The sequence below is a fragment of the Toxotes jaculatrix genome, chromosome 9 (genome assembly GCF_017976425.1).
Source record: "Toxotes jaculatrix isolate fToxJac2 chromosome 9, fToxJac2.pri, whole genome shotgun sequence".
NCBI lineage: Eukaryota > Metazoa > Chordata > Actinopteri > Toxotidae > Toxotes > Toxotes jaculatrix.
The window spans coordinates 24,406,669-24,424,507 of record NC_054402.1 but is presented as its reverse complement, the minus strand read 5'-3'; the positions used below and the strand labels follow the sequence as shown (position 1 = coordinate 24,424,507).

Here is a 17,839-nt window from a genome sequence, read left to right as displayed (position 1 = left end):
AAATGTATTCACAACACATAACAGATTTGTGCATGTTGTGCTGGATTAACGGGTCTATAGAAGGTCATATAAGCTGCATGTGAATTAATATCAGTGGGAATTCCTGAGCAGTATCTGAACTGTCTTGTAAATGTTGGTAAATGTGAGACTTCCTGTTTCTTACAGTATAGTGCCCTACAGTACAGTGAGGGATGCGCGTTGCATTGTGGGGATACAAATACAGCGCAGAAAGAACAGCAGGGAGCACAAAGGAATTAAAACAGCAGCTCGGAAACTTTAAATTCCATTGTGTTGTGGTGTGAATTCATGTGAGCGTTATTTAAACTGTGAGGTTTGGCGGATGGCAGGCTGACAACTGCCCGGGGAAGCGCAAGGAATGTGAGTGAGCGGTGTGGAGCAGCAGGGCGCACCGCTGTCTCCTGCTATCGCTGCTTTTTGTCAGCTGAGCTGTTTGCATCCCGAGGCCCAGCCGTTCACACAAGCCTCATTCCAGAAGGTAAATTCCTCTCGTACAGTGTGTCTGGTTAGGGTGACCCCACGGTGTACGCATGTATCAGGCTACTTTGTTTTCTAAGCGTTGATAAGGGGGAACGAACCAACAAATAGCGCTGTGTTGCGTTGGCTAGCGTTAGCGTGGTAGCTAACGGTAGTTAGCTAATGTGCAGCAGCTGCGTCTATGAACGCAGGGTTGGTATCCACGGTCAAACCGGGAATGTGGCTAAATCGGCTTCAAAATAAATGAGTTCTATGAGTTTTGCCACTTGGTGATACAGAAGTTTTTATTTTGTGTACTGTAACGCTGTATGTATGTACTAATAAATCGGAGTAGAAAAATACAGAAAATAACAGTGCAAGAACAGAGTTACTTATGAACAATAGTACGGGTCAATCGGTACGTGGTGAGAACAAATGATAGCTTTTCTTGATAAGTTTATTTTAATTTTCAATGCTGCAAAAAATGTTGGTAACGACTGCATATTAATATGTGTAGTCCTTTAAAAAAATCTCCGATAAAAAAGAGACTATTTAATGAAATACCAAGCCAAAAAGCGTTGCAATAGTCCCGTGTCTTTTATTTTGACAGTTGAAATCGGATGTACTTTTCATCTCCTGGCTGACTTGATCTATCAACACTGTTAGCTAGTGTTTGCTAAACTGTGATTGTTGTTGGGGACATGTTTATTCATCAGTTTGACAGCTAGATACTGAGCCTCCGTGTCTTACATACATACCGCCTTTTTTTTTCTTTTTGTGGGCACACTGACTCCCAGCCTTATGCCGTCTGTCTCTGCCAACTGTCTGTGGTCACTTGCTAAGACGTGATGTAAACAGAGTAGAAGTGCCAGGGGCCTATACCACTAAGCGAGATTAGAGCGTTTTCCAGCTACCTTTAAGCTTAACTCAGATTTCACGAAGCTGGCTCACTTTTAAACGTGATAGATCACCACGGTAACACCAGCACAGTTGACCTGCTCTGGAGCAGGTTAACTTCAGAGGATCAGATCAAAACCTGTCAATAGCTTGACTGCTGACCAATCAGATCACTGGAAAAACTGAATCATCATTCCTACAGGATCCTGACAGAGACAAAAGGTTTTACAATAAAGTGGCAAATAATAAAGGGCTATAAATACTTTTAAAAATTGTTCCCTTTTTCCTCTCTGTTTGTATCTATCTAGATTCTCTAACAAACAAATGGAGGGATAGTTCACCTCAAAATAAAAAATGACAGCTATGGCAGCATTTTAACTCTACAAAAATTCTTCCTGTGAGGACTTCGGACGGTGTAGGTGCATGAACATTATTAATCCATGACTGCATCTCAAAATAACATTAAGAGGTATTGTCATGATAATTGGAACTTTAAACTATAACTTCTGCTCTCTTTGATTTGAAAAAGAATCTACACAATGCTAAATTATTTTTTTTTCTACTGGTTAAAACTAGTAGAAAATAACACCCCTGTTTTTCTTTTTTTCTTTTTTAATTTAAGCAGTTCAAGTCGAGTGAATGACCTTAGATGATAAAAAGGGTAAGTAGAATAGTAGGATGCCCAAGGTAAGAGAAAAAATATGTTGAGGTCATCAAAACTGAGAAATTTAATAGAAAACAGGCCTTTTTCAGGGATTAAGAAAGACAGACTGGTTGTGAAATCATCGCCAGTCTAACAATAACCAAAGACAATGGTTACATAATGAGATTTCATGGTAAACCTGTCCCCAATCCATGCAGGTTTGGCAACATGTCAGAAACTGCCCTTTACTGAGGTTAGATTTATTAAAGCTAACATCAGTTCAGCGTGAGGGTTGAAACTTGATTGTGAGTGGCCAGTGAGCCCATAGCTATGACATCCTTGTAAGTCAGGGATGTCAAAGTAAAATACACAGAGGGCCAAAAAAACAAATTTGCTACAAGCCAAGGGCCGGGCTGATTCAATGTTTATTAAAACATATTGAAATAATTACACATAGCCTATTGAACCAATACCTAACAAGGTGTATACTATTTAGGCTAATGTTTAAATGAATAATCCAGTATTTTTTATGGCTCTGTCAGTAATTTCCAGTGAAAACATTTTCAACAGGCACATAGACAAAAACAAACTTCCTTTAAAGAGAAATCACATGTCCTGTACATTAAATGAATAAAGCAATATTGTCTTATGGCTGTTAGTAATTTCAAGGGAAACATTTTCAACAGGCAAACAGCAAAAAAGTAGATGTCCATTAAAAACAAAATATGTTCCTTAATATCAAGAAGAGGTGCCTTCTTAGATTATATTCTTTCAGTACAGCCACGCTTTCTCCACACAGAAGACACACAGGTTTGCCTTTTACCTCCGTGAACATGTACTTTGCCTCCCACCTGGCTTGAAACCCCCTGTTCTCGGCGCCCACCTTCCATTTAGTCATTTTTTAGGGAGGGGGGTAGCTGAAAGTCGACATCTGCTCTGACTGCTGATGGATAATTAAAACGATGCCCGCTTGCTGCACTGCAATAGCGCGAAGAGTTTTGGTAGTCATGACAACCAGGCTAGCACTGCAGTGAGTCTATTCGCTACCGTTGCATTGTGGGTAATGTGGTATTGGCGCGCGCAAAACGGCAGCGGGCAGCTACGGCCAGCGGGCCAGTTCTAATACTAATCAAATATCATCCCGGGGGCCATAGAAATTTTTTTGCGGGCCTTGACTTTGACATATAGGTTGTAAGTGGTGCAGGTTTTTTTTATTCTAGCTTAACTGTTTTGAACATGTAGGCCTAAGAAATATAGATATGTCACATTTTAGTTGTTTTGCATTTGCAAAGGAGAATTGATCCTTGGTCCACAGTTTTAAGACCAGGAAGTGTGTTTATAATTTAGCCTGTAATGTGCACTTTACACAGTCTTATATTCAAGTAAGCAACAAAGATACTCACTTAAATACAAGAGAAATTTAAGCTCAAGGGATAAATTCTGGAAAGCGACATCTGTATTTATCTAATGTAACTGAATCAACAAGAATCAAATGGAATTGAAGTGAATTGTTTTTGGACTTTGTTAATCAAAGTCAAATTGAGTTGGGAGATCAGTTCAGACATCTGGCCTTACTAACTAGAATAGGATAAGAACTGTTAGAAACACTTGATGCTATTTCCAAATTTTAAGGTAAGACTAAGTACATACTACTTCAGTTAAAATGCAGCAAAAATCATCTTTATTAACCTACAGTATTTAGTGTGATAAACTATCGCTCTGTTTGCTTGAAGTTTTAAAACTGCAGACAGCTTAAAAATGGACTGATTTTTAGAAATGTCTCTTGCTCTATATAATTTGTCACTTTCTCGTAAACTCTTTTGTCTTTGTTGGGACCCTGAAGGAATGATGACTCAGTCTTTCCGGTGATCTGATTGGTCAGCAGATTTTGAGCTGATCCTCTGAAGTTAACCTGCTCTGGAACAGGTTATCCCTGCAACATAAGATGCCATGGTGATCTCCCTCGATAACTCACTAATCTCGCTTCGCCGTACAGGCTCCTGCTCTGTCGCCATCACAAACATTTTTGTGGAGAATTTGAGAAGTTTTTTGCTGTTGTTGCCGACTCTTAGTTACATAACCATTGATTAATCACTTGATCTATGATTGTATAAAATGTTCCACTGATGTCCTCAAATAACTTATATTATTTGATACAAAGAAGAAAACAAAGGTGCTCAGTGTACAGTTAAGTGTTACAGAAACAATCAGCAAATGCTTACATTTGAGAAGCTGCAACCGGGAATGGATTTATATTTCTTGAAGAATATATTATTACGATATTATTAAGTTATAAGACTCTAACTTCGATCATAAAGTAAAGTGTATTTGTTTTTATTTTTTCACAGAACAACTGTAGAAACTGCTCTTAAAGATGTAATTTATGTCAGAGGTCAAAGTTTTATTGAAAACTGTCACAGTATTTGATTTTTATACATCTCCCCTTTCTCAAGTTCACGTACTCTAAAGAACATCTTGTTTTGTCAGAAAGAACTTCACCGAGGTGATGTATCAGAATAATTCTCCTTCAGGAGACATTATAGCCATATGAAAACCCCACAGTGGAATTAAAAGTCTTTTCTATTAGCCCTGTTTGCTGGTTCAGGCTAGGCACTCTCTTGTTGCACCACCGCAGCCCAGGTCTATAATTCACTTTGCCTTCACTGGGCCAACATAGCCCAAGAGTATTTTCCTTTGCTCTGTATGTGTGTGTGTGTTGTGAGTCTGTGCGAGTGTGTGTGTGTGAAGGGGAGCGCGCTCTCCCTGCGAGAGCCCCTTCACTTGAGCTTTTGTTTGATGGAAAATCTCATGCCTTAAAGAATCCACATGTCTCACAGACAGCTGCTGAGCATCCTGTAGTGCACTGGCCTCCACATGGGTCTGGCTCGCATCGCTGCGCATCTGCTTTGATTGTTGTTACATAACTTGGCATTTTGTCCTTCGTGCCCCCCTCCCGCCCCTTACCTTTCCTTCCCCTTAGAGCTCAGAGAGCACCTTAGTATTTCTCTCTACCTTCGCCTGCTGCCTTCCACAGTGAATTTGACTTTTTTTGCCCTCTCTTTACTATGGAGCTGGAGCAGAGTGTTAATTGACTCATGACTGATCTCATTTTTGTCTTTGTACTTTCTACTTGCTTTCTAATGGTGGTGGTGGTTTAAAGAGAGCCCACTGTGACAGCTGTTATTTCACACCTTATTCTTTAACGATAGGCCTGGGTTTTGTTTAGTGAGGTAATCATTAGACACATTAGCATTGCTATATACAATAATGATGTAAAGTCCTTGACATGAAAGAATTGCAAAGCTTAACAAAAATATTTATGTGAACATTTTCTTTTCTTGCCAGGAATGGATCTTTGACTCCAAAGATACAGTTCATATGGTTTAACTTTTGCGAACTGAAGTGTTGTCTCTGTTTTGTTTTTTCATCTCTCCCTGCAGGACGCATATCCTGTACAGAGTCAGGAAGTGACTCCAACATGGGGGTCAAAACCTTCACCCACAACTCGACCTCCCACAGCCAGGAGATGCTGGAGAAGCTAAACGTTTTACGCAACGAGGGTCACTTATGTGATGTCACCATCCGCGTCCAAGACAAGCTCTTCCTGGCCCACAAAGTGGTCCTTGCCTGCTGCAGTGAATTCTTCCGCTCCAAACTGGTGGGCCGGCCAGAGGAGGAGGACAAGTTTGTGTTGGACCTTCACCATGTGACTGTTAGTGGCTTCGCTCCTCTGTTGGAATATGCCTACACGTCTACCCTCTCCATTAGCACAGAGAATATCATCGACGTCCTGGCAGCTGCAAGTTACATGCAGATGTTTGCTGTGGCGAGCACGTGTTCAGAGTTCATGAAGTCAAGTATCCTGTGGAGCCCGGGTAACAACAACAACAACAACAACATGACGGCAGATAAACCGCACGAATCAGCACCAGAGAGCGCCTCATCCAACTGTGCCCTGACGCCACTGGACGGCAGCGTGTCACCTGTGTCGTCGGACTGCAGTGTGATGGAGAGAAACGTTCCTATATGCCGTGAATCGCGACGGAAACGCAAGACCTTCGTAACAATGGCATCACCTGAGAGCCCACTCAAATGCACTACACAGATCGTCACCACCTCCCCTCAGATCCCCAACCCATCCCCTTCATTCTCAGACAGCACAGCCCAGCCTGTGGAGTCCTCCCTGGCCTTTCCGTGGACTTTCCCATTCGGTATTGACCGGAGGTTCCACTCGGACAAATCAAAGCTCCCGGAGAGCCCTCGCTGTTTAGAGCAGGGAACTCCAGGGACCTCAGAGGTGGTGGTCGGCCGGCGGCTCAGTGACTTCCTGACGTGCGAGAGCTCCAAGGCAGTGTCGTCGCCAGTGCCAGCAGAAGAGGAAGATGTGAGAGTGAAGGTGGAGCGTCTCAGTGATGAGGAGGTCCAAGAGGCGTCCTCTCAACCAGTCAGTGCCTCCCAGAGCTCACTGAGTGACCAGCAGACGGTGCCGGGGAGTGAACAGGTCCAAGAGGAGCTCCTCATCAGCCCACAGTCCTCTTCTATAGGTGGGCAGTTCTCCTTAATGAACTCATCCGCAGCATTTCGAATTATTCCTGCATGTTTAATGTTGTCTTATAGTTTAAACGCTTCACCATCAGTCAAAAGCTGCATGGGTATATGTAAAGACTCACATACACCCACATACACAAATATCAGTGTGTCAGTGTTACTGTATCTAACACTGTTATAATAGAGTCTGTGTCCTGACCCAGTTAACACAGTGTTGCTTTGTAAGACATGCAATCAAACCTGCCTCACCCTGCCTTCAGAGCTCCCTACCCACCTACAGGATTTTTATTTGTATTTGTTCCAGTGGAAAATTTTATTGTCCATTGGCCCAAATGCTGTTTGAAAGGCTTTTCGCCCCTGTAATAAATAAAAAAGAAAATGGAAACCCTGGTCATTTTTTTTCATAAAGTGCTGAATAGCACAGTGCATTGGTATCCAGCAGCATCAATCCTTAAATAAGGGATTAGCCTTCAAAGGCCTAAAGTATATAAACATAACCCCATCCAAGAAGACATGCTCTAAGCTTTACTCTGTAGTCAGCGATTCAGTAGACAGCTACCATCTGAGTGATTTTATTTTTTCTTTCTTTTCAGGGTCGATGGATGAAGGAGTGTCTGAGGGCTTGCCGTCAATGCAGAGCACCTCTAACGCTGGAGGACATGCAGAAGATGATGAAAGGTACCGTGATTTGTTACAGCTTGCAGCGAGGCAAATCATAGGCAGCAAAGAATATGTAGACCTAGACCTCATAACTGGGTGTCTGGGTCCACACCTGTTGAGGTAATAAATTTAAATGTCTTGTTGAAATGGCAAGGACATGATACATGATACATGATGTGAACTCTAACAAGGCCTCTAACTGGAAATATATGAGTGTCAAACATTAAACAATCTGACTGACGCATGTTGCTGCCGTCACTAACATCTGAGTGTTAAACAAATCCCTTGACAAGTCCAAAAACATCCCACACCTAGCTTCTTTAGGTTACCAGTACCTTTACATGAATAATACTTGGCCATTTCTTTCCCCCAAAACTAACAAGGTATTTTTAATGTGAAAAGAGACAAAGAAATTATTCTGGAAGAGTTACACTATTGACACGTCAAAGAGCACATACACGGATGAATATCATTTTGATTTTCCCTTTCTTTGGGGTTCAGGTTGGAGGGTATTCAGTATCCATACCACCTGTACATCAGCCCTTCAGCCCGACCCGGCACCAACGGCCCTGACCGGCCTTTTCAGTGTCCAACCTGCGGAGTCCGATTCACACGCATTCAAAACCTGAAGCAGCACATGCTCATACACTCCGGTAGGTGAAAGGCTGAAACTAAACTTTGGAATGTAACACAACTTTTTGTGTGTGTGTGAAAACAGAAACAGTATTCAAATAGGTATTGGGTAAGTCCCAAAAACAACTGGCTGATAAGTGTTTAGAAGAGCACTCCACCAGTTTAGCATTGCAGCCCTATGACATTATAGTACACAAATTGATAGTTTAGAAAAAGGACTCAAATTCAAGCTGCAGATATCATCTTCTTATTCCACACATTTGTCTTCCTCATAAAATCCCGAGATCAGCATTACCCACAATGCAACTTGACCAGCAACAGTTGGTTTGGTGCTGTTATGCTAGTAGAAGCTAATGTAGCCTCGAGGTGCTAGCCTCAAGCAGAGATGAAGAGTGGGTTACAGTGGTCCTGTATAAGCTTGTTTCTTTGTGACTCCACACCCTCAGATTTTTTCTTGATGGACTTCCTTTGTGGCTGTCCAGATTACATCCTCTGTGAGTCAGTATTTAGAAAAAGGAAAAAAAAAGGGGGGGTTGGGGGGAACACTCCGACAGGGTGAAAACCATTTATAGGCATGTATCTTACATATTAGGACATTCGGAGGAAATTTTTGAAATTGTGCCTGTTGGTAATATAGTTTAGATGTTTTGTCTTTGCTTATTTTTAGATTGTGTGGAAATTGTACAAATTACGATGTTGGCACTCTTTACTCGTATGACAACACTCATTTCAAATGTTTAGTTACATCAGATGTTAAGTGAGAGAATGAATAGCATTGGCAGCTTCAGATAGAAAATGTCCAAAATAAAAACCTGCTCAGGTCAGAGAATAGTTTCACTGTAAAAAATTTAGATTCATACTTTTTTAGCTCTGTTAATATTCCTGTATTTAAAGGCCATTGGTGTATAGTGAGAGATGTGCACCAACTTTATTTGTCTATCTGTGGAAGTTTTAAATCATTTTGCACTACATAAAATGATTTACTATGTGACTTAGTAAGACAAGAGGCAAATCTGTTTATTAAATGGCAGATATGAAATCTGCAAAACTCTCTGCAAACCTTTTCAAGATAGAGCTGCAGCATCTGTGGTGGTCTGTGATGGGGGACTAAAATAATGTTCATCCACTGAAAGATCACAGTAGCTTTGTGAATTTGATCACTGTGGTATGAAGTGGGAAACTTAGACCTGACTGTTTACTCAGTGCCTAGAAAAGAAAGGTTTGAGAAAAAGGCAGGATGATAGATACAATACAGCCTAAGAAAATATGGGAAAATAAGTGTAAATATGTATGGGTGGTGTTATACTGTATACTGTGCCACTGAATTAGTACAACTTATTCATAATAAAAGGAGTCAAAGCAGTTTGTTTTGCAAAAAAGAATAAAATATTTTTCGTATCTTTTCATATCTTGAGTAACAAAAGATGGGAGAGATCAGAGTATGTTCTTTTACAGCGAGATTTACCAGATTTAAATGTATAAACAAAGTGAAGCATGAGTCAGTCTGACGCACTCAGCGTGACTGTGATTAGCTGATGCAACGCTATGGAAAGCCTCCGAAATATCCAAATATGTGTTTTGTCTTTCAAACTGTAGCCTGGAAAAGCTTACATGTATCCCTCACTGAATCTATTTGGGTAGGTAGTTTGTATCACACACTATTTCTAAGAAAATTAACACTTTTAAATAATATTTAGGAGCTAAAATGTAGAGATTGACATTCAAAGGTCTAAACTTTGCAAGTGGAAAATTAAAACTGAGATGAGAGATTTGCTAAAAGATTCTTTAGACTCAGAGTTCATCAGAATGTATATTATCATTTTGAAACTGGAGTTACACATGAACTGGAATTCACCACTTCTCCAACTATAGAGTTGTAAATGGATGAGTCTTTTTGGGAAACACTGATTTGAACTGTTGAGGCTGATTTTGTGCTTAGATTTAGTCATTCGACCCCCCAGCTCATCCACACAGGGATACTAATATTGTGTGATGCTAATGTACAGATCAACTAAGCACTGGTTTTCTCCCCTCTTCCAGGCATTAAGCCCTTCCAGTGTGACCGCTGTGGGAAAAAGTTCACACGGGCCTACTCCCTAAAGATGCATCGGCTGAAGCACGAAGGTAAACGCTGTTTCCGGTGCCAGATTTGTAGCGCCACATTCACGTCCTTCGGTGAATATAAGCACCACATGAGGGTCTCCCGACACATAATCCGCAAGCCGCGGATTTACGAGTGCAAAACGTGCGGCGCCATGTTCACCAACTCTGGCAATTTAATTGTACACCTGAGGAGTCTGAACCATGAGGCATCCGAACTAGCAAACTACTTCCAGAGCAGGTGAGGAGTCTGGGGGCGCTGACCCCCATCATTTACTCAGATCTCACCTGGATCAGAAAATAGCTACGATTTAGATTCTAATACCTGAGGTTCATTTGATCGTTTTTAATTCTATGACTTTGGTTGTGTAGAATTGCTTTTGAGATGATTGCAGTTGATTTGAATGCTCAGATCAAGTGCACCTGAAGTATTTGGCTGTATTTATTGGGGACTTTTACTTAATTAAAGGAATAGTTTTGGGAAATATACTGATTCATTTTTAGTGAGATCAGAAGGTTGATAGCACTTTAAAATCTCTACAGTAAACATGTAGCTGGGGCCAACAGCAGCATTAAAATGGTAAACAGTAAACAGCTAACCTGCCTCTGTCCAAAGGTAACAAAAATCTGCCTACAAGCTTCTTTAAAGCTCACTAATTAACATTTGTTTTCATTTGTTTAACCCATACAGGAGCTGAAGTGTAATGATGCCAGTTTGTATTAGGTGTTAACTGGTGGTCTTTAGAGGTGATTGTCAGAGGACTTTGTCACCTTTAATCAGACCCTTTGATCAGGCTAGCTGTTCCTCTTGTTTCTGGCTTTAGTTTCATATTTACCCTACAGACATGAGAGCGGTATCAATCTTCTCCAACTCTTGCTAAGAAGTCAGATGAGTGCATTTCCCAAAATGCTGAACTGTTCCTTTAACATTCACCATTTAGAGGAGATGGCCAATAACTCAAGCTCATTTCGACTCTGTTCTCTGACGTAATTCTATGAGATGTGAGGATGATGTGGGTAATTAAGTTTACAAAATTAACTGAGTGTTTTCTGAATGCTGACCAACTGCCAAAATAAAATCCCAGTGCCATAAAACACATTAGATAACACCTTAGATAATGTTGTTTATAATGTCTCATTTATAGTCCTGCTCTCTGTTCATGAGAGAAACTGTTGCATCTTGAAAACTTCCCCGTAAAAGACAAATTTGTCATCATTTTGTCATCTGTTTGTTTCTATATGAATGGATATTCCTGAACCAAACATAGAGGGTTGTTTGTTTTTATCAGCAGCCCAGGCCACAAAGCCTTGTGAAAGTCTGAACACAGTGTCTTTATAAAGCCAAAGTGTGTTTTTACTTCCCAGACTTTTCCACTCCTTAATCAACTCAAGTCCTCACAGGTCAGCAGGACTCAAACGGGCCATTGACTCCTCAAAAGTTTTATAGTAGAAGGTCTACGCCTGAGATCATAACAGTATGGAAAATTCTCTGGCAATCCAGTCAGTCTCTTAACTCCCATCCTCAGTCTTCACATAAAAGGATACGTTAACTACACTGCTTTTTTTTTTGTTTTTTGTTTTTTTTTTCTGAGTTGCTCATTTCCAGACCAGTTTGTCAGAGGCAGCTGTTGTCTGTGCAGAGGACAGTTACACTCCATCTTAACTATTTATTTTGGACAATGAGCTCCACTTCCCACTGTTTGATAGTCTGTGCATTACTTGGGGCATTAGTTTACAACCATGGTCACACTGTGCACTCACATTTTAAAGAGCTTATTTCAAAAGAATTCAAGTGTGCTTCATTGTAATGAAGACCCAGCCACGTTGGTATAGGTCAAACATAATTGCATTTAAAAATAAGAGTTAGAGGCAGTGCTCGTCCTGGCCTTGGCAAGGACCAATTTCTATATATCTTCTTTCATTTTCTTAATTAGGCATTGTTTGAGTCATTGACATGTCTTCTGGTTTACCTGCCTTAAACACGTTAATAACATATTGTGGAAACAAATCGTTGCCATAATAATTGCATTAAAGCTTAATTTCTACTGAACTCTAGTGTTGAAACTTCAGTACTTTGCATTGAAATATTTGACTTTGAAAACAGTCTTTCTGAATTTTTGTGGTCTGAAATTTCAGGTTATGTCATTTGAAAAACTTTAATTACAGTATATGTCTATTTAAGGTTTCTCAAATCCAAACAGAAAATTAATATTTTGCCTAATATTCAAAAGCTATATTCAGGTTGCTCTACTTCAGTAAACTCAAGTCTGATCTAGTCAAAAACTCTGGTTGCTCACATACACTTAGTCGAAATTAGACACTCAATTGCAAGATATAAATTTCACATCTGAACATCTGGACACCAAGTAAAGTAATCAAGCCTGAATGGAATCGATCTGAACTGTGGCCTGTCAGGTTACCAAACCTCAATTATGTGATCCAGGAAAGCGAATGTCAACTAGACCTGGTTCCTGCCTGTTCTGAGCGCAAAAGAGCGCAAAAGACAACGTATGAGATGAACTATCTCAGATAAGCAATTGAGCTAACAGCACTATAACAGCACCACTGCACACTGAAAGTCATTATTAACAATGGCTTGCACCACACAATGAGAGGTCATAGTCACATCAGCTTTAACAGTTAATTACTGGGGTGTCTGGAGTCCCTGGAGATCCCCAGAGCCCTGACCAGATGCCCTCAGGCTTAGCAGATGTTGAAGTTCCGGAGCTGGCTGATGTGGTAAAGTCTTTACTGATTGTTGTGTTAATATACGTGGTTCATGTCAAGTCCTCAGTGATGTAAACCAAGGTACTTGAAGCTGCGCACCCTTTGTATGACACAGCCTGGTGTGCTCTGAGTTGTATGCTGTGCATTCAGTGTGTTATGTACTGTACTATCCAGCCACGGTTTCAGTTTTGGGAGGGTTGCAGTGGACTTGATGATGTCCCCCAGTGTGCCTATGAAACCACCACTATTTCCACAAACTCAGTGATATCAGCCTAGTTGGTCAGGAACATTTCCCAGTCTGTGTCACTGAGTGTGTCCTGTAGCATGGCCTCTGATTGGCCAGTCCAGAACCTGACCTGCCAGAGCTTCCCTGTGAAGCCTTTGTTTATGTTTCAGTGGGAGCCATGGTCCGATTTCTCAAAAGCCGGCAGAGACATGGCTTTGCATCCATTTTTGAATGTTCCAGGGTTTTGTCTCTACTTGTGCCCAAGATGTGTTCATGTAGCTTTGGTATTATTAGTTTCAGGTTAGCCTTGTTAAAGTTCCTGGTCACAATGAGGGCAGCATCTGGGTTTTTGTTTTGGCGCGGACTGAGTGCATCATGCAGTCTGTTCAGGGTTGCTGTGTGAATATTAGCCTCCTGAATTATCTGTTTGAATTTCAGAGCCCTTTAATAAATGTATACTGGAAAAGTTTTGAAATTGATTATTGAGGATTTCACAAAGAAAATTCAGACCACATAAATTCAGAAAGATGGTTCTCAGAGTCAAATATTTCAGTGCAGCAAATTTATTCATTAATCCCATTCTATGAGACATACATACACATACATACATATAAATATATATCACATTTTTGTACTGTCTACTAACTACAGACCTGCCAGTGCTCATTGTATATGACTGCTTATTTACCAGACTCATTTGAGATACACCCTATTTCACTTTTTTCTCAAGATCAACATTAACCCCACTTTTATCCTGAGGAGATGTGTATTTGTGAAAATGTGAGAAATGCCAAATATTACATCTTTCAATGTGTAATTTAACTCAAAAACTTGTGTCAAGGTACCACGTAAAAGGACACTGAAGTCAACACATTGTCTTCGTCCTTGCAGTGATTTCCTCGTGCCCGACTACCTGAGCCAGGTACAGGAGGAGGAGGAGGTGCTGGGAGTCCAGTATGAGCTGGAGGAGTCCCAGCATCACGCCGTCTACCCGGGCAGCACCTCCACCTCCACCCCCACTGCCGCCTCGTCCTCCTCCTCAGTCCAGATGCCTGTCATCTCCCAGGTCTCCTCCTCTACCCAGAATTGCGAGAGTTCCTCTGGCTTTCTTTCACCTGAGCCCCTGGATCCCCTGGAAGCCCCAGCCTCCCTCAAGATGGACGCTGACGAGACGGCAGCCATGACAGAGGAGACCAAGATGGACAACAGCGAAGGGGGCAGTTCCCCTGAGGTGTTTGAAGAAGAGCAGCAGCAGCAGCAGCATGCCCAGGCCAAGGAGCTGGTTTCCATTACCATAGAATGATTCAAGTCTTCTACTTGCCCATTATGTCTTATTTTGCAGCCATGTCATATGGGAATATCTGTTGGGACAGCATAATGGCTAAAATGGACGACCTGGACATGTGCACATGTTGAAACTTCATCATGTGAAGCCATCAAGACACCATGATTGAAGTTACCTGAAGACTTCAGTTGCCTTAGTGTTGCTTTCCACATGCAACTCACGTATTTGAGTTAATGTTTTACACCAAATCCAGCAAAGTTGTTTCCTTTGCAGTTCTAACATAATTTCTACTGAAGCGATGTCCTTGTTGGTGACATTTCAGTAGATCATAAAATCTGGATTCAGTCCATCCCCAAACCTCAGTTTTAAAGTAGTATTTACCACCCGGACAAAGGAAGTGAACAGTACTTTTTAAGAGTCATTTTCCAGAAGGTTGGTTGTTTCCCATATGACGTGAATGCAGCGCTAGCTAAAGTAATTTCTGTCTTAGCCAATTTGAGGTCTGTTAAATCCAAGCCTTGCCCTATTTTTGGAAAGTGCCTGAGTTCCCATTTTAACAAAGTATCCTGTAGAGGAAGAAGAGGTCTTGACTTTGCCAACAGTGACAAATCAAGTCTTTGCAAACTGAGCTAAAGAAAAAAAAAAATACTTGTATTTCATTTGTAGTGATAATGCTAGTTTGTATGGGCAGAGACTGTGTTATTCCTTCAGTGCCGTCGCTATAGGCAAACTGTTAAATGTCAATATTATCTATATTGCAATAGCTTGTACTGTAGTTTTACTATTTGAATGCTGTGTAAGTTGGGTGTTGTGAAATATGAAATGTCAGGTGTGTGTATGTGCATTTCTTTTTATCAATATGAACTCAGTACATTTCATTTTTAAATGTTTAAAACTTGAAATTATATTGACAGAGTATTCCCTTTAGATGTTTGTGCAGTATATGATTTTCTGACCTATTACAAGTATTTTTTTTTTTTTTTTATGAACACTGTTGTTAAATGAAACCTAAACTCAAGGAGTTTAGAAAAAAAACTCAGATCAGCGCACTGATGCATCTTTTGTTTCAAAATCCAAGCAGATAAATGAAATGAAAATACGACCAAATTTCACATTTTTCATTAGGAGTTACAAAGTTTTCTCACAGCTGCAGTGTTGTTGTCCCACACGGGCTCTAAGATATGGTAATGTAGCATTTCAAGTTGAAGTTTTTCAAATGGCATTTTTGGGGTTTTTTTCCCATTTAAACAGTTTGTTAAAGATATTGATATGATATGACTTTCAAATTATGGTCATCCTGATTTACCGAGGTACACTGCTGATGTTCTGAGATGTTGCATGACTGTTGAAGTGATATTTCATTTAGGTACACCATGATTGTCTATTTTAACATTTTATCCTTGTGTGACGTTGTGGGTGATGAAACAAGAATATTATGTTATCCCCAAAAGTGTGGATTAACCACCAGCATCCAGTATTCTGTCATTGTTTTGTTTTATTTTGTTTTGTTTTGTTTTTTGTTTTGTTTTGTTTTGTTGTTTTGTTTTTTGTTTTGTTGTTTTTGTTTTTGTTTTTTTTTTTTTTTTTGTTTTTTTTTTTTTTTGTTTTTTTTACGTACATTGTCACAAATGGAAAAGCGACTCTGTGAAAAGTTCCCTGACTAAAATTTGACTTACTTTTAGTTGCCGTACGCCTGCAGCCAGGGAAGCAGGACGTGAAACGATCGGATCATGATGACGGCTGTCTGTGATGGCCAGTTTTCAGTCAGAACAGATTACAAAGGGTGTTGGGTGTTATGGGATGATATTGCTTTGGAAGCAATGGGAGCGTGCTAGTGTATGAATGCAAATACTGTGAGTAGAATCATTATAAATGATAACTTAAATGTGTTGTTTTAGGCAAGAGCTTTTCCCTCATCTTCAGCTGATAACACGGTTTGACAGCTGATGTTATTCACTTCATTTACTTTTTCTAATGCTGAGCTTGGGTCAAACCTCCAGCTTCTGTTACCTGTGTTGTGCCAATATGGTTGTAATTCTGTACTTAGACATTGTTGTGCCTGTATTTTGAGAAGATAATGATACCCATGGTGATAATCCATGAGTTGAATGCTACTGACTGTGAATGGGTTTCTTGTTCAGTGAAATCTTTTATTTTCTGTTGACCCCTGAAAGTAGAACTAATGGCCCACATTTAGGATTATCACAGCAGGATGTAAGCCCTCACATACAGGGTTGATTGTACATGTAAAGATGGATACTGCTGTGATAAGGACATCAATGTTACACTGTCCTGATCGAAGAAATCCACTTGAGAGCTATCTTAATAAGAGCTTGTGTGATCCCGTGCCATCCTATCAGTCACTTTCTCAAAGTTGTGCCATTTGCCCTTTTTATCTGGGTACAAATCAAGCTTTTTTCCTACAGGACCAAATGTCCTCTATCTCATTGGGGATTTGCCATGGCAATCAGTAACTGCACATAATAAAATAAAGAGATAATCATTTTAAGTGGTCCATGCTATTTAGCAAAGGGGTCCTGCTGTCTCGCCCCTGAAAACACTGTATGATGTTGTGCATTTAAGAGGCTAGCCTTAGTAAATGGACCTATTAACTCTAGTTGCACAATATCAGAATAAAAAAAAAACGTTTTCTATTCTCCATTTGTACGTCATGCTTTTCATCTGTTGTGTTCGGTGTCTGTATTCAAACAACGTTTTTATAATGAAATGCTGCTGTTTGTTGAAACGCAAAGTGCCCAAAATATTTTTGTGAACCAATGGTGTGCAATAAATGGACAGGTGGTGTTTTAAAAGTTTTAATTTTGTCTTTGAAATGATGAATATATTAAAAAAAAAAAGAATGTATCATTCTGTTTTATTCAAATGTGACTGAAGGTGAATCAAATAGGCAAGGACCCCATTTGATCTGTGAAACTAGGAACAAGGCTTTGATATCAAATGACTGGTTCTATTCAGCTCCTTTCTGTTTGTTTCTGAAGTTGCATGTTCATATCGTTCTGTGAAGTGGAGAGCATGTCTTCAGTTGGCAATGCGTTCTGTCAAGGCCTTATTTGTTGATGACTCTTCATCCAGCCTAGCTTTGATCTGTTGTTCAGCATGCCCTCTTCTTTTCTGTACGTTATCCCTTTATGTGCAATGTTTTCAAATATCTTGATTATATACAGGACATGCCTTTTCAATGTACACTTGATGTTGTATATGTTTTCCAGTCCTTATGGTTTATTTAAAAGTAGGAAAATATAAGAAAAAAAAAACATGGTAGCTCTTCATAACAGCATATATATTTTTGGTGACTTTTGTATGGGTGCTGTTTCATGGCATCTTTGGATATTCTTGTTAAATGTGAATAGAACAGCTTAGTCTGGGAGTATGGGGGGCCTTGGTAGTCTTCACTTTGTGACTGTCTGCAGTGTGTGTATATATATATAAATATATAAATATACAGTATATACACTCATACTATGTTGCGTATTCTTTATACTGTAGGCTACTTGATTACAAACGGCTTTGAGACAGATGTTGTATTTTGTGTCTTTGATACTGTATTTAAACTGTAGTTTGGAGAAACTGTACAAAAACATCCCAGATAGTAATGCAACCTGCACATTGAATAGGGAGAACTGAT

The 17,839-nt window shown here is 40.1% G+C and overlaps 1 protein-coding gene across 2 annotated transcripts; it reads left to right on the top strand.

The window, feature by feature from the left end:
• Positions 1 to 212: 212 nt before the first annotated feature.
• Positions 213 to 17,397, top strand: zbtb44 (zinc finger and BTB domain containing 44). 2 transcript variants are annotated; one of them, XM_041046364.1, is made up of 6 exons: positions 213 to 496; positions 5,455 to 6,558; positions 7,156 to 7,240; positions 7,724 to 7,875; positions 9,896 to 10,196; positions 13,800 to 17,397. In XM_041046364.1, exons 2-6 carry the CDS (start codon positions 5,493 to 5,495, stop codon positions 14,209 to 14,211), a joined length of 2,016 nt encoding a protein of 671 aa, XP_040902298.1. In that variant the 5' UTR covers positions 213 to 496; positions 5,455 to 5,492; the 3' UTR covers positions 14,212 to 17,397. The 2 variants fall into 2 exon arrangements, with proteins under 2 accessions (XP_040902298.1, XP_040902300.1); XM_041046366.1 differs by having other exon boundaries at positions 9,896 to 9,979; positions 13,800 to 13,969.
• Positions 17,398 to 17,839: the final 442 nt, after the last annotated feature.

What these genes read in the sequence shown, in the direction of transcription:
- zbtb44 (XM_041046364.1), top strand. Translation starts at nt 5,493, where the DNA reads ATGGGGGTCAAAACCTTCACCCACAACTCGACCTCCCACAGCCAGGAG. An exon ending in CCCACAGTCCTCTTCTATAG is followed by an intron (nt 6,559 to 7,155) that starts GTGGGCAGTTCT and finishes CTTTCTTTTCAG; the next exon opens with GGTCGATGGATGAAGGAGTG. An exon ending in CATGCAGAAGATGATGAAAG is followed by an intron (nt 7,241 to 7,723) that starts GTACCGTGATTT and finishes TTTGGGGTTCAG; the next exon opens with GTTGGAGGGTATTCAGTATC.